At 62.0% G+C, this 24625-nt stretch overlaps 4 protein-coding genes across 4 annotated transcripts; all 4 read right to left on the bottom strand.

Annotated features, from left to right (window-relative positions):
* Positions 1 to 4776, bottom strand: LINJ_17_1060 (conserved hypothetical protein; the record flags this gene model as incomplete). The annotated part of the gene is made up of 1 exon (XM_001464727.2): positions 1 to 4776. One exon carries the CDS (start codon positions 4774 to 4776, stop codon positions 1 to 3), a length of 4776 nt encoding a protein of 1591 aa, XP_001464764.2.
* A 2321-nt stretch (positions 4777 to 7097) lies between these two features.
* On the bottom strand, positions 7098 to 10304 carry LINJ_17_1050 (conserved hypothetical protein; the record flags this gene model as incomplete). Its single annotated transcript, XM_001464726.1, has 1 exon — positions 7098 to 10304. One exon carries the CDS (start codon positions 10302 to 10304, stop codon positions 7098 to 7100), a length of 3207 nt encoding a protein of 1068 aa, XP_001464763.1.
* A 1841-nt stretch (positions 10305 to 12145) lies between these two features.
* On the bottom strand, positions 12146 to 16456 carry LINJ_17_1040 (putative formin; the record flags this gene model as incomplete). The annotated part of the gene is made up of 1 exon (XM_001464725.1): positions 12146 to 16456. One exon carries the CDS (start codon positions 16454 to 16456, stop codon positions 12146 to 12148), a length of 4311 nt encoding a protein of 1436 aa, XP_001464762.1.
* A 3008-nt stretch (positions 16457 to 19464) lies between these two features.
* On the bottom strand, positions 19465 to 24474 carry LINJ_17_1030 (putative ATP-dependent RNA helicase; the record flags this gene model as incomplete). Its single annotated transcript, XM_001464724.2, has 1 exon — positions 19465 to 24474. One exon carries the CDS (start codon positions 24472 to 24474, stop codon positions 19465 to 19467), a length of 5010 nt encoding a protein of 1669 aa, XP_001464761.2.
* Between the last annotated feature and the right edge of the window lie 151 nt (positions 24475 to 24625).

Raw genomic sequence — 24625 nt, 5'->3', positions numbered from 1 at the left:
TCAGCTCGCATCGCTTTCTTTCAGCAGCTGATCGGGCCCTCTCATGATCTCCCTCACCACACGCCGCACCAGACTGTCCTTGTCCACTGTCCACTCCGCTTCAATGGGGCGCATCGGACGCAGCAGGCGCCACGGTAGCGTAAACGGACGCTCAGCAGCAAGCCAATCCGCCTCCTCATCCTCGGCCTCGCCCTCTTTCTTTATATCCTCCTCGAGCCTCTCAGCCTCTGTTTCCTCGCCCATGCCGAGCAACCGATTGACGATCGCATCAAACTTCTCCGGGGTTGGAAGAGACTTCATCAGCCGCTGATGGTTCTGGTAACTCGCCGCCACCCACGCCTCCGGCATGTACGGGGATAGCTGCTCGAGGAAGGGCAAGCACAAGTCCTCCAGGCTAATGAGCACAATATCGCGGCCGAGACCCTTGAGGGGCTGTGTGCTCGTCGCACTGTCCAGCGCATTCGAAGCAGAAGCGTCTTCGTCCAGTGGCATTCTAGTCGCCTGCTGCATCAGCTGCCCGTCCAGCGCCAGCAGCGGCGGACGCATAGAGGAGTGGCGACGCGCTGTCGTCTCGCTCGGCAGCGTCATGTCCGCCACACGGCGCGACGGCGGCGGGGTGTCCGCAGCTACCACGGCCTCATCGCCGCTGCGCTGCAGCGAGGTCATGGTGGAGGCTTGAGCAACGCCTTGCCGCCAAGGTTGTTGCTCTGCCAGAAGCGCCGTGGCAAACGTTACCGCCGGCGCGGAGAAGGGTGCGCCGGGGCTTTGAGCACCAGACCGCCTCCGCGGCACTTCCTCTCCAACCCTCTCCCTATCCGCCTCATCCGTCAAGACCCTTAGCAGTTGCTGCTCCTGCAAGCGTTGCAGCAGTTGGTACTCCCGCTGGCTCTGCCGGTACACCTCCGCCGTGTAGGTGACGTTGCCGGACAGATAAACCTGGTAAGGGCGGAACAGGTACGCAAAGTCGATAAAGTGCAGTACCGCTTTCAGCAAGTCGGGCACGTGTGCATCAGTGATGTACGCACAGCAATCGAGACAGAAGTTGCCCGGCTGAGACGGGTACAGCAGCCGCGTCGCTGTGTCGGCCTGGGAGGAGGAGCGGTCGGTGTGGGTATAAGCACACATGCAGCCGTGCCGCCGCGCGTTCTCCTCCCCCATGCGCACGATGTTCTGCTTCAGCGTGGCATGGTTGCGCTCGTCTGTGGCCATGATAAGGTCAGCCAGCATATCGTACACCTGCGACTCGCGGCTCGTGGTCCACTCCTTTACAACGGCCGGGTCGGTAGCGTCACTGGCGTCAGCAGTGTGAGCTGTGGCGAGGAAGGGAACAGGAAAGAAGTGCAGCTCTGGTCGACTCAGCAGCGCCATCACCAGTGCGACAGTGGCACCCTGCTGAGGCGACGCGTAACTGCAGAGCATCGCGTACGGGTGTTTCAGCTGTCCAAGCAGGCGGTTGTCGGCGCCTGTGTGAGCAAGCTGCTGCACCGTGGCGGTGAACAAAAACGTCATCGCCTCATCATCGGAAAGTGCAGCGCCGGTGCTCCCTTCGTTGAGCCACTGGTGCGCCGCCATGACGACGTCGACGGCGTGCACCGGATTGTGGAACGGGTTTCCGCCGCGGAAGTACGTCGCGGCCACCTCGAAGAACCTCTTCAGCTTCTGCAGGTTCCATCCGAAGCGCTGCACGAACCCGTAGCGCAGAAACACGTTGAGGCACATCGCCACGTAGAAGGCGCAGCTGTCCGTGAACCTGTATGCGTCCATCAGCTTCAAGACGTTTGTTGGGACCGAGGCCTGGTCGATGCCTGCAATGAACGGCACCCCAAGCCCCCTCAGCGCCTCGCGCGTCACGCTCTCCGTGACTCGAACAGGCGTGTGACGACAGAAGGAGCGCAAGAAGTGCGGGCCCGAGCGGCGCTGCGCCCCATTGATGTCATCGAGGATGAAGCTCGGCATAACTCCGTCCATGGGGTCTACACCGCCGTTCATAGACGAGCGGCTCAAGTGAAGCACGGAGAAGCGGCGCAGGCGATTGCCGTTCACGCCGTCGCCGATGGACGACATGCCAGCGGTGTGGCTGCTGTTAAAACTCGGCACGTCGTCATGCAGCGATAAAGAATCTTGGCCGGCGACGTCGAGGAGCGTAGCGGCGCCATGCCCCCGGGTCGCACCAGCGCAACCGAGGTGGCTGCTGGCGTTGGAGACTAAGCTGGTCGCCCTCCGCAGCGTCACGGACGCCTGGCGTGTGCCTTGAATCACCGTGGATGGCAACGGAGCAAGCTGCGAGAGCGACGTCTCCAAGCCAGGTGCGTGTGAATCCATGTTCGGCGGCTGAGCCCACGCGAACGGAGTGGCGGAGGCGTTCACCGCAGGCAGGGTCAAGATGGTGCCGCGATGAGGGAGGTGGTAACGCTCACCGTCATGGGCGGCAGCGCCGCCCCACCAACGTGGCAACTGGTGCGAGTCGCCGCCGCTGAGCAGGGACGAGTTGGTGTGCGATGACGGCTCCCGGAAAGGGGTGCAGGGAACGCTCGCACCCTCCGTATCAACCGCAATGAGGGAGATGACGTCCGGCACTTCCGTGGCCGCCACCGGCTCTGGGGCATCGCCTGAAGCAGCCTCTGTGGCCGCCGTCAGCGGGCGCGCAGCCATCACGGCCGACAAGGTGCTGCTCGGCCGATCCCGTTGCAGCAACAGCTTGAGCTGGGCTTCTGCCTCTGCATTCGCGGGCTGCTCTGAAGGGATGCTGTCGGTGCATCGGTGGATTGATGCAGACTCAGCGGACGCAGGCAACGGCGGTGGGGCGGCAGCGGCGGCGTCGTTGCTGCCGCACGGCGCGTTCGACACGGCGCTGTGGTCGTCGCTTACGGTGCCATTACCTTGGAGGGATGACACCCCAGAGCTGCCGCTCTCGGCGACGTCCATGGCCGTCATCAGCAGACTGGGTGGCGTGATGGCACGCGATAAGCGTCTGGCCGGCAATTTGCGTGCCGGGTCACTGGCAGAAGCCGCCGCGGCCATCGATGGCAAAGGAGCGCGGCGAGCCAAAAACCCCGCCGCTGCCCCGGCAGCCCCCCCCTCCGCCACCTTGAGCGGAGCGCTCGCCAGCGACGGGAACCGCGTCTGTGGCGCGACCAACGAGCCGGTCGGTCCCTCGACGCGCTCGAGAACTGTATTCGCGGTAGCAAGGCTGGAGTTGTCGCCATCTGCGCTGAAGTCACGCTCACAGCGTGAGCGGCCCTGCGAGAAAGTCGCCCCCGAAGTCGCCCCAGACAGCGCCGAAGTCCCAGACGAGCCGCTGCCGACGTGCACCAGTGGCGTTGCCACACGCCGGACAAGATTTTGGGGGTGACGCGAGAAACGCTCCCCGAGCAGCAGTGAGATGTTCTGCTGCTTCGCTGCCACCAGCTGGGACGTTGTCGCGTGAATCGCTGCTTTGGTGGCTGAGTGCAGTGCAGAGGCGATGCAGCGATGCGTCGGGGAGCCTGCAGGGCTAGGAGACTTTGAGTGGAGAATGATGGTGGAAGGGGCCATGTTGGCACCCGTGCAGGACGCCGTCGCCGGCCAAACTCCACTAGATGGGGCAGTGGGAGAACTGAAGCCGGCGTTGCTGCTCTGGTTTCGAAGTGAACGGCACTGGGAGTGCTGTCGGCGCAGTCGCGAAGTCTTTCGTAGGCCTTCGCCGGAGCAACGTTGATGAGCCTCCGCCGAGTCGTTGTCATTGCCAGCACCGCTGGCGAGCGGATCATTGACGGTGGAGCAGGGCCCCCCCCTCTCCACTGATGGCACCACCGCCGAGCCTGCCAAAAACGGCAGTGAGGGCCCTGATAGAGGTGCTTCGATGTCAGCCTTCGACGGCACCGTGGCAACCACCGACGTGGCGCTGCACATCGCTGGCGCGAGCGCAACTGCGCCTCCATCGACCGCCGACGTCAGAGCACTGGGGGCGCTGCCGCTGTTTGCGTTGCACACACATCCGATGGTAGATGGGGTGAAGGACGGTTCGGAAGAAACATTGACGCGGTCCAGAGGGCTGCCCTGCCGTGGTGAGAGTTGCTGCTGCTGCTGCGTTTGACAATGTGGGTAGGTGAAAATCGAAAAGGACACTGCCGGCGCGGGCCGTCGCGGTGGGCAACTGCCACCGGGGATGCGTGGACTTGTCGGCTGCCCCAGCGCCGAAGCTGGCAGGGCGGTGGGGGCGAGCGGTCTCGCAGATGACGAGGAGACAACTACGACAGCAGCGGGAGGTCGCGCAACGGTGGCAGGCGATTTGGCTTGGAGAAGCTGGGCGGACACCCACTGCTGCAGCATCGCCGTCGGTACGTTGCTCTGAAGCAACTGCTGCAGGTGCTCAAGAAGCTGAACAGACCGCGTGTCAGTAGCGGGGGTAGACTGGTTTGGTGTAGGGGCGTGGCTGCTCATCGGCACGCCTGCCACCAAAACCGCTGGTGGAGAAGCGAAGTCACAGCGAAGAGAAGACACACCAACGGCAGTCGGCCCAGTCGCCGACGTGTCGATGATGGTGGGGGGGCAACTCTGCTGCGACTGGCCCCCACCGCGGCCTAAGTGAGCCACCTCTCCGGCATTTGCCAAAGCGTGCTGACCGTGGGTGGGAACGGCGTCGCCGAAGCAGAAGCTGGCAGATGCGCTTGGGTGTAACGGATGACTGCGCCCGCTGGAGGACCTAGCAGAGGTCGCCCCTGTGGCGCTGAGTGGAGCTCCCAGCTCGGCTGAGGGGGCTACGCCTCCTGCCTCACTGCCTGAACGCCCAGGCATAGCCGTCGGAGGCTCCACGTCGGATGGCTTCGGTGTGCGACCGCGATTCGGAGTCGCCCGCAAAACCACGGATGGAAAGAGGAAAAACAAGCTGAAAGATAAAGGGCGTAAGAGCCCACACAAACACGCACGTGCACAAGTGATCGCCCGTATGCCTGCCTCCAGGGGAGTCGAGGAGGGCGCGTGGGGGTGAGTAGAAGCGGAAGCGGAGAAGCAGCACAGCGGTCGGCACGTGTGGTGACGGTGTAAGCGAAGCGCACGACAGAAGTTCCAGTGAGAAACAAAACAAAAGGGAGGGCTGCGAAGAGGGCTGGAAGTGGTGGGCGGAGGTGCAGTATAGAGGAGGGAGGGAGCGTCGTGGGAGAGACAGGCACACAGACACGCGCACGACACCAGCAAGGAGAAAAGGGGCGACAGAGAAGGGAAGTAAAAGAAACGAGGCACCGACAAGAAATAGTGGGAAGAGCGACGTCGGAGAGGTTTGACGGGAGGAGAGGAAACTGCACGACGGGGCGAGGCGCGGCGCGCCTGAAAGACGGCGGCGGAGGCCGACAGAGAGAGAACGGAGAAAAGCGAGGAGCCCTCAAAGCGAAATAAAGGAAGGAAGAAAATGCTCGTTGTGCATGCGTGGATCCTGTGAGTGTGCTGGAGAGGCAGGCGGGCAGGCAGGAGGGTTGGAATGTAGGTGAGAGGGGCGAGAAGGGGCACAGGGGGTCACGCGTACGAGGACGAGACACGCCGAGGGAGAAGTGGTGATAAAAGAGGAGGGCGTGGAGGGAGGAGGGAGAGGGGCTGCTGGTCAAGAGAGAGAGGCAAGATGATCCAGGAATACATACCGAACATAAACGAAAAGGAAAAGTCGCAGTAACATGAACGTGAACATCGACAGCAAAGGAAAAGCGAGAGAAGACTATAAGAAGGGGAGGCGTGGCGGCACGCAGGCCCAGAGGCAGAGAGGTTACGCTTTAGAGCTTGTGCGTGGTTGATGCACACATCAGCGTGCGTGTGCGTGTGCGTGGAGGGCGGGAGGGCAGGAAGGTGATTTGTCGTGTGCTTGCTCGCTTCCGCTATAGATCTGCCCGGATCTCTGAGCGCGTGCGCAACGCGCAGATAGGGCAGGGTTGTCCAAGGAGGCAGGAGGTAGGAGAGTGGTGCTAAGAGGGTCACTTTTCGCGTCACAGAGGAGCGGGACGGGGCGGATGGCTGCTGCTTGCGGCGAGGTGCGACGTTCTCTGCAGTCCGGCTCAATGGCTTAGACGGTCACGAACGTAAGCTTCAACACACAAGAGTGCAGGCGCCGTGCAGAAGTAGCAGGCACGCGGTCCTGCCCCTTGACTAACACAGAGAAGGCCTCTTTCTTTCTCTTTCAACGTATCCTTCAACCATGAACAGGTCAACCAACACGCACGCATGCACCGCCCGCAGCGCACCCACCCCTGTTGCGCCCACGTCTATGTAACGGACACCGGCCAAGCACACGCACCACACACCGCTGGATACCGTTCAGCCCACTGCAGAGAGCGCAGGCGAGGCCCGCGGATTACCCTCAACATCACCGAAACGTAGCAAAGGCAGAAAAGCACTTGGCGGATGCGCATACTTGTTCCATCGTCGACACCATTCGTAGGGAGCTGCTCCCAACGTGGTCATGACCGCATGTCCCTCCGGCACTGCGACATCCCACACCCGTCCGCCGGCACCAGGGAGTCCCGCGACCGTGCCCGAGGGCAGGTTGTGAAGGCTCTTTGTTCGCCCACAAAGCGTGGGCGCCGGACCCTTGCACCGTGCACGCAGAGGTGACTCCGCACTGCCAGGGACGCGGATGGGCTGAGCACAGCACACGAAAGAAAAGCGGCCCTTCGCGGATGGTTGAGAGGCGGGAGACAAGCGACGTCGGAAACCCGCCGACATCGCGTAGGCTTGAGAGCGCACGCCCATTATCGCGCGCATTCGCCCTTTTTCCTCCTCCTCGCTCCCATCCCTTCCGCGATCCTCTTCCGCGCTTCCCAATCGTGCGCGCAGACACACACACACACACACAGTGTGAGGTGCACACACCGTGAGACCGCATCCTCTCCTAATGTCGAAGCGCAGCCGGTGCCTACTCCCATCCACTGCAAGTGTGCTTCTCCTCAGCACTCCTCGTGAGGTGTGTAGGCCCGCCGTTGCGTGTCGCGTAAAACAGCTCCGCACTCCCAGGCACCATCAAAGAAGCCCGAAGAGAGACGCAAACGCAGCCAGACACCTACACGCACAAGAGTGGGAGATGCTCACGCCAGGGTTCAATGCGCACTAGCAGAGCACGTGCGCAGCGCACCGCCTCAACGCTGCTGCAGCAGCGCGCTCTCCGTCAGCTCCTTCCAAGCCACACGCACCGACTCCAGCTGCGCGGCTGCGTGAGGGAAGCGCGTGCGAGCCACCGTGTTGCCGAGAAGAATCAGCCGCGTCGGCGTCTCGATACGAAAGAAGGGACTTTGCAGGAGGTGCTGGTGGCCGTCCACGTAGGCCGACTCCGCCGCCGCGCAGAGGACGTGGCCAAGGCAGTACGGCGACTCACGCAGCGTGCGTTCGGTACTCGGTGGCACCGAAGCAGTGGCAGCACTGCTGCCACGCAACTGGTCGCTGCCGAGGCGCTTCGCGGTGGCCGCTTGCGTTGGCAGCCGCGTGCTTGCCACCGCTGCCGCCGCCTTCTCCGCGTCCGTCAAGTCATGGCTGGGCAGCACAATGAGGAACAGAAGGCTCTGCATCGACTCCTGCGCACGCTTCAGACACGACAGCAGATGCGTCCCCATGTGCCGAAGAAGAGTCGTGTCGAAGGGCGGGTTGACTTCGACATGGCACCCTGGCGGCGGTGCAGCGCAGTCGGTTGGTATGGGCGCTCGCTGAGCGTGACAGTCGCCGCTGGCACCGCCGAACTGAAGGTCAAAGAAGGACCCCATGCTTCCAAAGTGCCTGTCTGTGTCGGGGAACAGAGAGCCAAACTGAGGCAGCTGCGCGTTCAGCGGTGACGCGAACGCCTCGGCGCTGATCTCGAAGGCGGCGGCAAGGTGCTCCATCACCGGGGGCGGCAAAGCAGCCTGTGGGCCTTGGTTGTACCCATGCCCCCCGAAGAGCGTACGATACCGAAGGAGAAGGATAAAAAGTCGCCCAAGAAAGATGCGCTCTTCGGCTGTAGTTGTGGCCGTGGTCAGGGTGGTGCTGGCTATGGCGGTAGCCGCGGGAACACCAGTTGGTGGATCGTCATCGGCCAACAACAGAGGAGGCGAAGAGGCGCTTGGGTGGTCGATCCGTCCAGCAGACAGGGGTAGGCAAGGGACCCTTTCACCGGCAAGCGGCATTGTCGACGGTAAGCATGCGTCCCCTCGATGAAGCGCCACAGTGCTCCAGCTAGAGTCGCATGACGCTTCACTGTGGACATCAGTGGTTCCTGATGCAGTTAGGCCAGAAACCGCTTGCGGCCTGCCTGTAAGGCGTCTCAAGAGCGACGTCGCGAGCCACGAAGGCAATGAAGCCGGCAGAGATGCGCGCATCTGCGCCCCTTCGGGGCTTTTCACCCTCGCCGCTCTGCTTTCGTCGCTGGCGCCCTGGTCTGCCTGTTGCGGCTCCAGCGACGCGGAACGCGTTATATCGTAAAGAGCAGCCAGTTTCCAAGCAGAGCGGAGCAGCACCTCCACTGTTGGCGACCGCGTCGCCTTGGTTGTAGCAGCATTGTGGCTGTATCGCACTGCCTCCTCGCCTTCTTCCGCGTCCTCTCTTCTCCGCTTGGTGTAGGCAGCACTGGAGGTTTCCGTGTCTTGCAGACGGGGTCGTGCCGCAGCTGACGAGGTGGGTGTTGCCGCACGTCCGCTTGCATGCCACTCGCTTCCTAGCAGGTCACTGGTACTGTCCGCCGAATCCTCCAGTGTCAGCGCGCGAAGCTGCACAGATCCTCGAGCATGGTCCACGCGCACCTGCAGCAGCACCGCAGGTGCGGCAACCCCCGAGCACTTAGCAGAGGTGACAGCGGCGCCTTCTATGGCACACGTCGCGACTTCTCTCGAGGGTACGCGGAGCAGCACAGATGAGGGATTGGCGGCGTTGATTGCTCGATGAATGCGTCCCGCTAACTCCAGACGCCGCTGTCGTGCGCACAAGGCAAGCTGTAGGGCCAGCGCCGCTGCGGCCTCGGGTGGGTCAGGCATACCGGTTCCTTTGCCGGGGCGCATACCGCTACAGTCACTGCTGCTGTCGAAGGCGGCGGTATCGCACGAGATGCGACCGTCTGCGAGCTTGTGTTGCTGCTGCTGAAGTGCGCGCAGGAAGAAGACATAGACGCTGGTGTTGACGCCGCGTTCGCTGTAGAGCTCGTCACAGGGCAGAAGTGGGTCCACATAAAGCGCCACAGGAGGGTGCAGCAGCAACGCATCGCGGTCGACGCGCTCACAGGTGATGCTATTGTTCTCGGTGTCGGCAACGGCAGAAATCGCAGTGTCTGTGCTTGCCGTTACTCTTATCGCCCTCCTATCACACTCTTCCTCCGCCGTGAGCGGCACGACGTCCACCCAGTATGCCCCGCGCGCCATAGCTGCCGTTGAGCGCACACGGAAACGCTCTTGACGGCGCAGCATATGCTCCGCCTCCGACGAGGACGCAGACGTGCGACTCAGATACGAGGACGATGGTGGCGCGGCACCACCTCTCTCTGTCATCATCTGCGCCGGCGAATACAGCGATGCTGCCGGACCTCCGGGGGAGGCAGTCTGATCACCGCCAGGAGCGGGGGCAGCCGCCCCTCTGACTACTGCCTCCGCTCCCACTGCCTGCTTCACGACGGTGGCCCCGACATCGAGTGGAGTGACAAGGCGCCGGCAATCCCATTCCGCGTAACTGTGAAAAGTGTGCTGATCCACCTCGCCGAGGCTCTGCATGACCCACCGGGACGGCATCTCAAAAAACTCATGGTGAGTCACGAGAGGCGGAGAGGAGCGACGGGGATGCGACGTCACCGGCGTCGCGGAAAGAGAAGGCGGCGACGGTGTGGGCTCGTGCCGGTGTCCGTTGGTGCCGGGCCCGGTTTCCTCGGGCAGTCCGCACAGTCGGCGCAGGTCTCTCTGCGTCAGTGCCGTGAAGGCGGCGTGACGCCAGCACTCTGCGGCCACGGCAGTCGCTACAGAGGCTTCGTCGTCCCGCGGCTGCCACTGCGTCGACACAGAGGGAGAGCCCCCCGCCGTGCTCGACTCCATGAACCCTGTCGTGTCAGAAATGGGTGGAGTAAAACGAAGATAATACTCGGTGCGAGAGCATCGGCGCAGCGTATAGTGCAACGGACATGTCAAGCGAGGTGGAGAGGAGGGCGACTTGGCGGCCATATCGGATGTAGCGGTACCGTAGCCCTCAGAGTCCACAAGGTGACCGTCATGCACGCCATCAAAGAGCGGCGACGACAGCGGATGGGAGTAACGATGAGCGAGTGCCTGCTGCATGATGAGCGCCACTCGATCCCGCTCAAACACCTCCGCCACGCCATCGCGCGTGGTTCGCGCATTCATGTGGAATGGCGAAAGGACGTGGGGGTGGGTATGTAGCGGCTACCAAGTTCTTCGCCGGTGTGAGGCGGCACGAATGGCAGCAGATGAGAATATGTCCAAAGAGAGAGGGCAGAGCAGAGCAAAAGCAATGATGATTAGAGGAAGACGCAGCCACTATGCTACAGAGGCCGGGAGGGGGACAGGTTGAGTGCGACAGAAGGGTAGAATCTCCATCGAAAAGAGGATCGGTCATTATAAGTCTGCCTCGCGCTGCCGCCACTCGTCCTGCTACACCTTCCACCACCCCACACACACATGCGCACTACTCTCCTTCGCACAGTCCAAGCATTCCCCCTTTCAGATCTGCCTGGGGCCAGAGTAACGTAACTCACCAAAAAAAGGGGGTTCGAAAGAGCAGAAGACTTAGTCGCGTCCTCCGCCTCTTGCCCCCTTCGCTGCGCATTCATCAAGCCACGCACGTCGGCTCCGATGCCGTGGCAGGCTGTTATGGGAACATACTTGCGCCCATACACCATCTCACATCACCTCCCACGCAAAAAAAAGAAAAAGCGCATCCACGTGCACTTTCTGTCGCCTCCATTTCTGGACGCTTAGGGCTGGTATTGTCAAGGGCGATACCCAATCTTCTGGTGTGCTTCCTTCCGTGTTTCCATGTTTAGTTGCGTGTTTGTGTGCGTGTCTTTTCGATGGACGTCATCGTCGCCCACTCGTCACGCAAACGAAGAAAACATGGTTCATGTGTTGCTCATCCCCCCCCTGTTGCGGCCTGCTGTTGTCGTCGTCTGTCCTCATCGCAAGGGAGAGACACAAGAGTGACGCGCGGCAGCGCGAAAGAGGACGAGGAGGGCAGAGGGCAGCGGGAGAGAGGAGAGCAAAGGGGAGAGGGAGAGGGAGGGGGGTGGGGGCAATACAAAAAGAACGAAAACAAAGCGCACACGTATATGCGTATACATATACGTGTGTCTGTATACGCGTGCATCAATGACGGTGTCAATGTGCCGCTGTGTATATATGCATTGTACGTGCCCACTATATGCATTGCGCATTATACACACACACGTATACATGCATATATGTGTACCACCATCACCGCCTCCACAAGGGCGAGTGCACGCGCACAAGCGGAACACCAACTGACAAGACAAAGCAATACTACGAGCCACAGAAAAGGCACACCGGTGGAAAAGGACAGAGATCCCGTGAACGATGAGGTCTTCTGCCCTCCTCCTCCCCCTCCCTCGTGAAAGGAGTAAGGGACAGGGGCCGGAATGCTCGGAAAAAGAGAAGACAAGGGAATTCGATGAAGCGGAGAGGCAGGGAAAGGGAGGGAGGGGTATATGCGAGCGAAACAAACTTGAACTATGAAAAGGGCAGAGGAGGAGGTGGTGGCCGGGAGGCAGGAGGGGCTGGCGAGAATGGAGTACACGCGCACGCACACGCCGTGAGAAGAGCGGAAGAGGTGACAAGAGGAGAGTTGGTGGAATAGGAAAACGTGAGGCTGGGGTCAGCGACTGCAACGCAGACACATAGCGCACAGAGACGAGAACAGCACAGAAGAGAGAAGGCGGAGAAGGGAAGGGGGTGTGCCGCATGAGGAACAACGTTTCGCGCCAGCCTTCCCGTCAGGCTTGCTCTCCCGCTCTTGGCGCCGGTGTGTCTCCATCTACCTATCCCACTATTCCCTCAGACACGCATGCAACACGCATGCGCCATCAATGCAGATAGCAGAGTCACCCGATGCACAAGAGAGCGACATGCATCAGAAGGCAAAAGAGCTGCAGAGCTTAGGAAGACAGCTCCATAATCACCGCCCTCCCTATTCCCCCGCCCCTCCGCCTCTCTCATGTTTGTCGAGCATCTCGTCGGGCGCTCTCAACGTGGGTGCGCCCGCTGTTTGAGGCGCGCGCAGATAGGGCAACCGGAGACTTGCCTACAGGCGGCAATACTTCTCCTCCGACTGTGCCCGTGCCGGCACGGGCACTCGAGCTCGGTGGAGGCCCACGAGCTGAAACGACGGTAGTGCTGGCACCGGGTTGCTTCACTTCGCCGTTGCTGAAACGTCGGCGATAGCCGCCACCCGTGTTGCTGTTGGCGGGGGTGCTGCCGCTGCTAGTTCGGTCCACCGGTGGTGATGTACGGTCCTCAGTTCCGTTTGCGGCACCAATTCCATTGCTGTGTGGCGGGTGCGATCTCCCGTGCTCGGCGGTGCCGAGGCTGCCATCGGAACGGCTAGCAGGGGCAATCCCAGAAGCCCGTAGGCTCGCACCGCCGCGGAGGCGGCTGGTGCTGAACTCAGCGTCAGGAGTGGCCCTAACACAGTCCGCGCCGTTCGAGCTCGCCTGCAGGGATGGGGACTGCCTCTGCGGGGACTGCTGCAACGGCTGCTGGCTGAACCGCCGTTGCTGTGATGATGACTCGGGCTGCGTCTGCGACGGCAAGTCACCGTGGCTCGCCACAGTGCTGGACACTGTGCTCTGCCGCCGCTGCTTGTTATCCTCCATGCGGTCCTGACGCTCCTGCCGTAGTCGTTGCTTCTCACGCTCCTGCTCGTACCTCTTGCAGAAGTTGGACAAAACCCGCAGCACCTCATTCAGCGAAAAAGTCTCTTTCTTCTCGCACAGGAACTCCTGCAGGCGCTCCGCCTTACCGTTGATCGACTCCGCCAGCTTCTCGACGCGCTCCAGCTCCGGTAACGAGCGGTAAATGAACTTGCCGAGCACGTTCGTCCAGCGCACATCGTTCTTCAGCTGCTCAATCAGATGCTTGCACTTCTGCAGGCGGCCCCGCAGCTTCTTGAGTTCCTGCTCAATGCTGGCAACGTCAATGTCACGACCCTCGTCGACGGCCGGCATCAGTTCGCTCGAAATCGCCTGCAGGTGCGGGTTCACTGTGTCCAATATTTCAGCCACGTACTGCAGTAAGGTGCCTTTGCCGTCTGTTGTCCTAAAGTCCATGATTTGCGGCAACTGCGTGATGGGGAACCCCTTGGCACCCTGGAAGCGGCTGCCAGCGTTCAGGAAATTGCTCACCTCGAGAAGGAAGTACAGCAGGTCCGGCAGCGACGGGGAGGCGAAGGTGGCGTCAATCGCCTTATCCGCCTTGCTCAGCTTCTGCTCCAGGTACTCGAGCCGCCCATGCAGCTCGTACCGCAGACTCCAGGCATGGATGCGCTCGGCGTAGTGGTCGATGCGCTGGGTCATGAGGAAGAAGCGGACGGCTTGCGGCAGCTGCTGTTCCTCTGCACGCTTCCACGGGCCGCCGTGCTCCTTCTGTGCCCGCGCAATGGCCTCGAAGTCGTCCGAAGTGGGAATGATCTTGAGAAGGCCGGAGATGCGCTCCTCGCCGAGCGTCAGGGTGTCGAATGTGCGCACACTCGCCTCGATCTGCTGAATGGGCAGCCGAATGAACTTCAGCACAATGCCGACGTTTCGATCACGGTTCACATCGAGAATGCGCTGCACGCGCGACGTCGCCTCGTCCTCCTCTATCGCGTGCTTTGGCGCCGCCTTTGGGAAGAGGGCAAGCAGCTTATCACGCGCCCCGGCTGTCAGCTCGATTGGCCGCGCAGCCTTGAAGATGGCGTCATCGGAGTCACCGACGGCGCCGTTGATCGGCACGTTGCGCGTTGTGCTGCTGTTTGGCACCGGGGCTGCTGCGCCGCTCGCGCCCTTTCCTGGTGGCGGCGGTGGCCCGTTACCCATCCGTGGCGGTGGCGGCGGTGGGGGCGGTGGCGGCGGTGGCGGTTGCTTGGGCCCGCCTGTCGGAGGAGGGAGGCCAGGCGGATGTGGTGGAGGCAAACCCGCAGGAAGGCTCGGAACGCCACTGCCGCCGGGTGGTGGGGGTGGCGGCGGCAGCGGCGCAGAGCTAGCGGGGCCACCTGCTTTGTACCCTGGCGGTGGCGGAGGTGGAGGCAAGCCGGGAGGAGGAGCCGGGCCCGCCGCAGTCGGCGCTGTGGCAGAGCTCGCGGGTGGTGGTGGCGGTGGCGGCGAGACGCCGCTGGCGGGCACGGATGTGCTGTTGTTATCAGCGCTGCCGGCCGGCCAAAATGGCCGAAGAGAAGTTGTGTCTACAAGCTCCGAGGACAGTTGGTGTTGTCGCCGCTGCTGCTCCTTGTCCTGATGGCTCTCTGTGTTCTTGCCAAGCTGACTAAGGACACTGTTAAGCAGGCTCTCCGTATGCGGCGAGTGGAACGGCTGGCCAGTAAGCTGCTGCGACGCGATGAGAGCCGACCCAGGCGCTACGGATGCAAAGTACGTGCCGCTACTGCCTGCCGCACTGCCGACTGTGCTGTTCCACGCGTGGTCTGCCCTCCTCGCCTCCGCAGCGGCGCCTGAGCCGCGATAGTCATTCAGGTTCACCGCTGCAACGCTCGAACGGCGAGGAGCGATCACCCTCGCAGAGTGCGGCGATGGCGGCGAGCGTCTACTGGAGTGCCCGCTGACACTGCTGTCGGCGGCGGAAGTGCTGGTAGAGTCGTTGAGGGCGGCGGCCGAACTGCCAGTTTCGGCAGCGCCGCCGCCGGTTCGCACTACATGCAGCGACGGCAGATCAAGGCGGCCTGCGAGGCGCGTCGACACATTCTTCGCCTCTCGCGACAGGGATGGTCGACGCGACCGCTTTGCGGGCAGTGCTGCATGTTGAATCGTGTCGGCGACGGCTGCCGCAGACGGCAACTCGTGCGAGGAGGCCCGCATAACGTTCAAGCGAGTCGCGTTCGATGGATGACGTGTCCCACTCGTACCGCGGTCGGAGAAGGGCGGCGTCGTCATGGACATCGCCGGGGAGAGCGGTCGTGGGTGCGGGCGACGCAAGTCGTGCGCCTTATCCGATCCACGCGATGCGCCCGTGTCTGGTGTCAACAACGATGGCGCAGTTTTGGTAAAGGCAAAAGCGTTCAAGGTGGATGTGGTTGGGGTCGAACTTCCGCTCCGGGACACGGGCTGCTGCCGACTCGCGCTATCGGCGCCCTCAGCAGCCGCGCAGCCACCGCCGCCGCCGCTGCTGCGGTAGAGTTGAAAATCCTGCGGCGACAGACTCGTCTTCACGACGTCCTCGCCGGTGGCGACGTCGATGACCTCGGCCGCGCTGTTGCTGATGCCGACGGCGCCGTTGAGCTTGTGGTATACAGCTTCAATCTCCTTGCGGTGGTCCGGCCGCGGCCGTGACCCACGTGTCGCAGCGGCGCGAGCAAAGATGTTGCTTATGGCGTCCCTGTTGCTGTTCTTTGACGCTGTGTGATCCTCTCGCAAGAAGACGCGTGCGTTCTCCATGTTGCCGTCTGTCAGCTGCAACGCCGTGCGGATTTCATCCGTAGTGCGGTCCGGGAACTCGGCCTGCAACTGGCGCGTCTCACCATTGGGGCTTTGACCTAGACGCTGCAGCAGCAGCGGCAGCTCCTCAGCCTCTGTGGCTGTGAGCACCTGCTGGCGAGACGCTGTGACATCGTTCGGCAGCGAGATGGACCTCTGGCCAGATTTCTGTGCGAGGATGGCGGCCGCCTCCTGTGCGTCGCCGTTGGTGACGTTCAGCGTCCGCACCACCTCGCCCTCCCACTCCCGCGGCAGCTCGAGGAAGAGAAGCAGTCGGCGTACTGTCTCTTGCGTTCCGAAGTGCAGCACGTCGATGTTCGCCGGCGAGGCAAGCTGCACATCCATTTCGCTCTGGAGAATTGCCAGCATGAGGTCGGTGTCGCCCTGAGCGGCAATCATAACGTCGCGCACGTGCTCTACAGTGACGCCGTGCGCCTCCGCTACAGACTGCAGATAGTCCTTCGACACCTCCACCGTGTTCGGCCGGGAGAAGCGGCGAAGAGATGCATGTGTGCCACTCGCCGACAGCGAGCCGCGCCGGCGACACTCACTCACGGAGGGGCGGCAGAGTTGCTGCAACGACGTGGAGGGGGAAGCTCCCGGCTGCGGCAGAGTCGCGCCGTCAATGCGTACGGTGCTGCGCCGCCGGGGATGCTCCGGCGAGCGCACGCGAGCGGGGGCGTTTGGCGAAGCAGTGGGTCCCCCAGTGTCGACTGTCACGCTGTCACTATTCATCACATCAGGAACGGTGAAGTTGCGCTCCGGAGTAACATCCTCTCCGGCCTGCGCGAACTCGACATACGTGCACGACCGCCTCACTGGGGGCGGGCGGCGGAAGGACATGGTTGTGCGCGCCTGAGCTACTCCAAGGTGGCTTTCGCTTGTTTCAGTTGCGTTGCCTCGCCAGCCGCATACGGGCTCCAGCGTGGTGATTTGCTTCCCTTTTGGAGTTGTTCTTTTTTTCTGTGTTTGCAACAGGCGCCGTGAAGCGTGCACCACGTCGTAGCTTGCTTTGAGCTGCTTGGGGCCCTGACTATCTGTGAGAGTGACCAAAATTTTTTGGACAGTCACACACACGCACACACACACGTAGCGGTTTGAAGAATAAAGATGAGAGGATACAATGCTGGGGATGATGAGGTAGGGAAAAAGGTGGAAGAGAGAAGAGGGAGCAGAAAAATCTGTCCAACGTACGACACATAAGAAGAAAATAAGATTATACGAAGAGAGAAAGATGCGAGAGGTGCAGACAGAGGGGAAAAAAAAATAAAAGAGATGGGGGAGAGAGTAGGGGGGTGGCGGCGAAGGCACCCAGAGGAAAGCGAAGCGCAGCTATATAAAGTGCGGCACGGCACAAACCACGGAAAAGGGCCACAGGCGAAACGGGGGAGAGCAAACAAACGCAAAGAACAAAGGCCTAAGAAGGAAAAAGGAAGGGCGAGAATGGAAAAGGTATGCACAGAAAAGTGAGAGAGAGCGACGCAGACGGAGGATGGCAATGCGAAAGAGACAGATATACAAATCAAGATATATATATATATAGATAGATAGATAGATATCTATAGCTGCAGCTATATAGAGGGAGAAGTGGATACACAGAGTCAGCGCAGATATCTACCGCAGCCAAGGAAACAACACAAAAGCTGAAAGGGCAAAGAGCGAGAAAATCTTGCTCGTAACCTCGTACGGCGCGTCGCGCAACTCCGCCCCCTCCCTCCTCCTCCTCTTCCTCCCCTCTTTTTTTCACGCGCGCTCTGGCGGACGGGCGGGCACTTTCCCCCTCCCCTTCTGCGGTGTTTGGGCTTGTCGCTGCTGCCGCCTCGTCTGTTTGGCACGTGCGCGTGCTCTCCCCTTTCGCCTTCCCCCTTTTACGTGTACTTTCTACCGTCTGTCTCGGAATTGAATCGGCAAAAGCACACCCCGCTGTCCGCAGAGGCGGCAGAGAGAGGGAGGGGAGGGGGGCAGCGTCGCTGCACGCACTGCACACCAGCACAGGTCTACACCGATAGGCACTCAGAGAGCGCGCTACTATGAGATGAGTGGCGAAGGCGAGGACGACAAGGTGAAAGGAAGGTCCAGCCCACACCGGAAGGAGAGGCGAGAGACGGCAAACACAGAGATGAGCGAGCCCACCACAAGCGCAACGAAGACACGAAAAAAAAAAGGATGAGCACACACACGCACTCAGAGACACGACACGACAAACGAGAAAAGGGGCAGATGAGGGGGGGATATAGAGAGAGACGATATATATATATACTATAATAGCTGTATATAACTATATATATATAAACGAGGTGTGGGGAAAGCAATCCAAAGGCGCAGTGTGCAAAACGATGCGCGTGCGTATCTCGGCAGGGCCTCGAGCAGACAAGGCGGATACGCTACAAAAGGCCCGGGGCGCGTAAAAGGAGGAGGAGAGACAGACAGACGGGGGGGGGGGGGCGAAGCCCAAATCCACAAGTGACGGCGTGCACGTCGGAATGAGGTATGAGGGAGATGAGGAGGTGGTAGGGGGTGCGGGCAGGAGAGAGAGACTGAATGAAGGCGAGTGGAGAGGGGTGGTGGTGGTGGTGATCGTCGTAGAGGACGTGCACACACACACACACAGGGAAGACGGGGCCGATGTTTTTTTTTTGCTTGTTTGTTTTGCGCGTGTGTACGTACGTCTCGTAAAATCCTTGATGTGTGGGAAAACACGAAGGATGGGGGAGGTACAGCGGAGGAGGGAGGGAGGGGGCGGGTGTGGTAAAACGGCGGGATTCCCAAGCGTATGTTTGGCTGCGGAGAAGACAGACAGACGACGATGACGTGCTGTTGCTGAAAGACCGCCGCAGACGCTCACACACAACTATGCCACTCAGCCGCACGCAAGCACACACACACACACAAACCACGGAGGGGGAGGGAAGGAAAGGGGGGTATGTGCAAAGAATGAGCTGGTGGTAGCACGAGACGAGAAAGCGTTGGAAAGAAGGAGGAAGAGATGAAGGCAAAGGGAAGATGCAGAATGGGGTTGAGAATGGGGCTGGCGGTATATCACCTATAGCGCGCATGAGATGTGATGCTGAGAGTGGCGGGGGAACGCGCCCCGCTCTCTTTGCCTCCCTCCTTTTTGTGCTCTGCTTGCATTCGCGGGCCTCTCCGCCCACATCAGTCCGCTACATCCTCGCCTACGCGCATACTCACTAAGCGCCAAGCGGAAAGGGAGGAGGGGGAGGGCGCCAGAACAGCAGAGCAAGCCACGCACATGGCCTCTGAGTGCGCGTCCCTTTGAGCGCTCGCGAACGATGCACCAACCACCCCGTCGTGCCTCTCGACACATACATGGAGAAAGAAGGAAACCAAGGCATGCGTCCGCCTGCGCAACTCTGCATATTCGCCCTCATGGTTGTTGGTGTTGCCCTCGCCGCTGCTGCCAAAGACTATCGAAGTTCGTCGTCTTTATCAGTTCTTCGCTGCACCTCTTTAGTGGCCCGAAAAAGAAGAAGAGGGTAGTGGTGCGTGGGAAGCGTAAGCGATGATGCAAAGGGTATCCGACGGGAGCAAGGGAGCAGGAGGGGTGGGGGTGGGGGGTGCAGCACTCCTCCCTCGGCCACTCATCTCCCCCCTACACCCAGCCGATGCCACCACTACTGCCACCGCTACCGCCGCCCTCACTCACCGCCCGTACCACAGCCACCATTGTCATCGCTCATCGCATTCTCGGCGCCACCAACTCGTCACCGCCACTTACCGTGAAGAGCATCTCGCTCCAGTCAGCTTGAGCTCCTCCCCATATTACGCACACGAGTTTTCAGATGCCTCTCTGCAGGCTCATCACCACTGCTACCACCACCACCACCAACGGGTCATATGCCTTCTCCGTCCTCGACCTCTTCCTCGTCTGCCTCGAACCGCACTGCAGCCGTGGCTTCAACTCCGCAGTAAGCCATGCTCGTCAAGACCGCGCGCATCTCCACAGCGTCCAAGTCCTCCGCCTCCAGCCGCGCCAAGGAAAAAAAAACGTCTGAGGAGACCTCATACAACGACGTCGCCTCTGCGCCCGTGACGCTTTTCGCCACACTAACTCGCAGGGCCAGCTGCCGAGTGCCCGCTGACGCCCCAGCTCGTGAAGTGACGGACGACCGATGCGAGATGACACACCGCACCCACCACTTCAACGCCGGTGCAGCATCTTCGGTGAGGTCGTCCTGTGATGTGCGATCGGCGCCGTCGCTGCCCTTGGACAACTTCAGCGTCGTTGGCGCGCTCCAGCGGAGCTGCGCAGTCACACCTACCACCATGGCTAGCACGCCATTCATCTCCTCAACGCGCCCCTTGGCACTGATCGACACCACCTGCGGCACTCCCGCAGCGTCCTGCGCTGCAGAGGCAAGCACGCGGGGCACCACCACCGCAGCGTCATCAGTAGTCAAGACACCACGCAGAGCGGGCTCCAGCTTTGACGCAGCTTCCGCCGGGTTCGTCTGCAGCTCCTGCAGCGTACAGCTGCTTCGAATGGCCTGCCTGGCATCAACGGACGCCCACCTCGACGCGCGCCAGCACGGCAGCTGCGCCACCGGCGGCTCGCTGTCCCAACCCTGCTGTTGCAGGCACGCAACGAATCGAATCAGGCGAGCAACCGCCCACGCCTGTGTGTCGCCGTCCAGAAGCTCCACGACCGCAGTTACAACGCGACGCACTGTTGGGAGAATGGAGCGCACGTCTTGCACGAGGCGCTGAGCGGTGTCGTCCGACACAGCGTTGCAGAGCGCGTCGCGCGCCGGGGCCGGAACGGCGGCATGGTAGAGGCTGTGGCCAAAGTGCTCGTCGAAGGCGGCCGCCGCTGCGGTGCCCTCCTCGATCGACGAAGCGGAGCCGGCAGCATGGAAGTGGGTGGCAGGGAAGAGTCGACTGCAGTACGCGAGCACGAGCACATAGATCTTTGTCCCTGTGGCGCCGAAGTCGAGGTCGATGTAGCGCACGCCGATGGACTCTGGCAAAGCACGCGCAATGGAGTGCAGCGCCCGGTACTCCGCCGCCTCCGTCACCCGCGCGGCGTCGCCGAGGTGCGCCGGCGTGAGTTCGGCGCAGTGGTGTGACAGGATCTGCCAAAGGTACGTCGTGCAGTCATAGAGGGCGGCCTTCTTCTCGGCCTCGAGGGAGCCCGGCAGGACACGGACGAGGTCCTCTGCGGTGCTGACCGCAATGCAGTGGTAGGCGAGGGCCATACCGCGCGCCGTGGGTCGCAGAGGGGCGTGCGGGTCCTCGTCCTCCTCGGCCTCCCCGAGCTCTGCGTTGCTGTTACCGCCATCCTCATCCGCAGCGCCGTCGCCATCCGCGTGGCGCCGCCGCACTCGAAGCTCCTCGATGCACTTCAGCTCCTTCAGCGAGGTCACCACATGCGAAGCGAAGCTGGAGGCGTACAGAGACACATCGGCCACTGTGGGCACACCGTAGAAGTGCAGGTTCGCCTTGGCGTGGTAGAGGAAGTAGTGCGAGGACAGCACACGCAGCACGTCAACGCGGTTGTGCGCCCGCCCTTGTGCGATGGCCGTATTCACCGTGTCGCGGAAGTCGTCCGCGTACCGCAGACTCGACTCCAGCGGTAGCGGCTCGTTGAGCAGCTTACCCAACACCCACACCCGCGACGTGCGAGTGCACATCACCGCCTCGTTCATAGCGCGTGACGCCATCTGCATCAGCTCCACGACGGTGCAGTCCTGATAGCGCATGCCACGCTCGCCGTCCTCGCTCTCGAAGGCGGTCAGACGCTCCCCGCAGCACACGATGGCATTCGTGAAGAGAGCCGCCGGCAATCGCCAGGCCGCGTCGAAGGCGCAGACGAGGCGCAAGGGCAACAACGCCTGCGTAGTGGGGTAGACGGCAGGTGCGTCAACGAGCTCCTGTATCGCGAGAGCGTCGAGTTCGCTTGTCCCCTTGTGCATGTAGGCGACACCAGCCGCCAGGAAGAAGGCGAGTCGCGCGTCGTCAGTGGCGTGCTCGGTGGTTTCAGGAATGTAGTTGTCGCGGCACCGCAGCAATATGCGCTGCGCCACCTCTCGCGCCTGGTGTGCCGTTGGAACGAAGATCACCGTTGGAACTGCGGCGTACGAGGGCCGGCGCAGCAGCTTCAGCGCTGCGATGACGCCGCTTTCGTAGCGGCTTCGGGGGCCAGGCAACTCCACGCCAACCATGCGCACTCTCAGCTGCCGGTAGGAGGCGCCGTAATTGTACTGGTGGCTCACTGACACCTTCAACCAGCGGCCAAGCTCTGCCGTGCTGATCAGTGGGTACGTCAGTCCCAGCACGCGCGCGCGCCCTGCACCGCGCCGCACAAGGAACGGCTCACTGTTGAGCCGCGCCATGCACTCCTCCATCGCCTGCCCCTCGGGGGCCCTCAAAAGGTGCAGGTGATCAACGACGATGTGCGTCACGCCGGCCAGCGCCGAGTCACCGCGACGCACAAGGCGAATAAGATTCTCGCCGGTGGCGAGCACGATAGCGGCCGACGCCACCTCGACGGCGTTGCTTACCGTCTCGGCGTCGTCGGCGTCCGTGTCGTCGCCCAAGCCGCCGGCGAGCTCCACGACACGCTGCTTCAACACCTCGCCAAACTTGTAGCGCCAGTCCAGCGCGCGGCGGTGCACGACGTCAGGGTTGCTGGTGAGGTAGAGAAGCTTGCCGGGAAGCAGCAGCGTCGACTGTGTGGCCGACCCCTCTTCTTCGTCCCGCTGCTGCTTTTGCTGCACCCCCGCTGTCCGTTCCTTCTCCTTCAGCGCCTCCTCGAGCAAAAACTGCAGGACGAAGAGCTCCGCGATGGCCGTCTTGCCACCACCAGGCGGAACACCGACGAGGAGGTTGTGTGGGTGATCCAGAAAGATGGGGTCGATTAGGTCCGACTGCAGCGCCGTGAAGTCCTGGAAGGGGAAGAGCATCTCGCCGACGGTGTGGAGCTGATACGGAGCGAGGCGCTCCGTAACAGACGTGATGTTCGCATCCTGAGACGGCGGCCGCTGATCCACCTCGCGCAGCGGCGCCGCCACGGGCGGCAGCAACGTGTTCAGCAGGCACACCGAGGTGAAGGCCGTTGCGGCCAGCCAGTGCGGGGAGGCCACACGCACGAACAGGTGCGTCGGCGCCGGCTCCACCATCGGCACCACCACCGGCGGGCAGGCGTAGGCGGCTTTCTCCAGCACATTTGCCAAGGGGATCAGGATGGACTCGTGGTGCAGCAGGCGGCCGTTCGTGTGCTCGATCATGAGCAGCACCTCGCACACCGAGCAGCCATGCAGGGACTCGACGTAATCGAAGTCCGGCAAGATGTCGATGTCCACGTAGAGCATCCCACGCGTCAGCGGCCGAACGGCAGCGTCGACGGCGTAGTGCGGCACAACATGGATCGCTTCGTACGCAGACTGCGCGCGCCGGTCGTCGCTGAGCTTCTCGGCCAGGTCCTCGACGCTCCACCGCCGCACCTCCTCCCACGGCACGCGCACGCGTTCCAGCGCCGGCAGGATTGCATCGAAGTGCTTCGCCGGTAAGTAATCGCGCACCTGCCGCAGCGGCGACTGCACCGCCCACTGCCGGTGTACCGTCATCAAGTATAGCTCGAGAAACTGCCGCGCCGTGCGACCGTACTCGCGAACGAGGGAAATTTCGTGCAGCGCTCGAAGGATACGCTGCGCGGAGTCTTTCACGTACACCATCTCGCTCATCAACGGCAATCCTTCCAGACCCTTCTGGCTGATGTAGCACTGGAGTAGGATGTTGATCTTCGCCATCGGCGTGTAGCGCGACTCCCTCACCGCCACCGGAGCGTTCTCCAGGAGCTCCTTGAGCTGCGCCTGCTCCTCCGCCCGTACGCCGATATTCGCGAATTCGCTAGAGGAGGCGAAGACGCGGAACAGCTCCACGTCCTGCATGGCGTTGCTCATCAGTCCCAGGTAGGCGGCCATGGATGTCACCGTGATGTAGCAGTAGGAAGCGATGCGGCCGTACGCGGTGCCGGTCACCTTCCTGGAGCGGGCGTCGTAGTCAGCCATCTTTGACTCCTTCAGCTCCTCACAAGCTGTGTGGACGATGTTGGCGAGGTGGTGCAGCAGCAGCGGATCACTGGCGCTGGCGCGAATGCCATACACCTCCGGCACCTGCCGCATCCGCACGTACAGGTAAGACCGCTGGAGCCACTGCACCCCCTCCTCGACCGTCTCCACATGGCCCAGGGTGATCTCGGCGTTGAGCATGTCGACCACCCGCCGCATCATCTGCGACTCAATGGGCAGTTGCTGGTTCAGCACGCTGAGGTAGTAATGAAGGTCATCCGGGGAAGTGATGATGGTGGCCCTGCCCACGGCCGCGCCATAGCCCGCACGGCCGGCTCGCCCGAACATCTGCAGCACGTCCAGCGCGCTCATTAGCTCCGACTGCCCCTTGGAGCCGTTGAAGACGCGAGTGCCCTTTATGATAACGCGGTTCGCGGGCAAGTTCACGCCCCAGGCGAGCGTCGACGTGCACACGAGAACTTTGATGTGGCGGTCTGCAAAGAGCTGCTCCACCGTGTTGCGCTCGTCTCGGCTGAGGCCGGCGTGGTGGATGCCGAAGCCGTCCGGCAAAAGCTGCTGCAGGCTGCGGCGCAGCACGGCACCACCGGCTCCGCTACTGGCCTCCACCAGCGCCTTGTGGCTGTCGCTGTCGGGGCGCACAAAGTAGTACCCGCGGCGCTCCTCGGCAGCGCGCTTCTGCAGGTAGCGCGCCGTGTGCTCGGTCTCCCGCCTCGAGTGCACAAAGATCATTACCTGCTCCTCGGCCTGCACCGTCTGCAGCACCTTGTCGTAAGCCACGAGGTTCATGACGGCACTCTGCGCCACGCCCTTCATCTTCTTGATGGCGCAGTAGGTCTGCTCCAGCGGGATGGGGCGGTAGCTGCTGTCGAACACAAAGAGACCGCGCTGACGGTTCACCTGCAGGAACGCCGCGACGTCCGCGTGGTTTGGAAGGGTGGCGCTGAGCCCGACCAGGCGAATACCG

Source organism: Leishmania infantum, chromosome 17, assembly GCF_000002875.2.
Source record: "Leishmania infantum JPCM5 genome chromosome 17".
Taxonomy (NCBI): Eukaryota; Euglenozoa; class Kinetoplastea; order Trypanosomatida; family Trypanosomatidae; genus Leishmania; species Leishmania infantum.
This window is presented reverse-complemented; position numbering and strand designations above follow the sequence as displayed.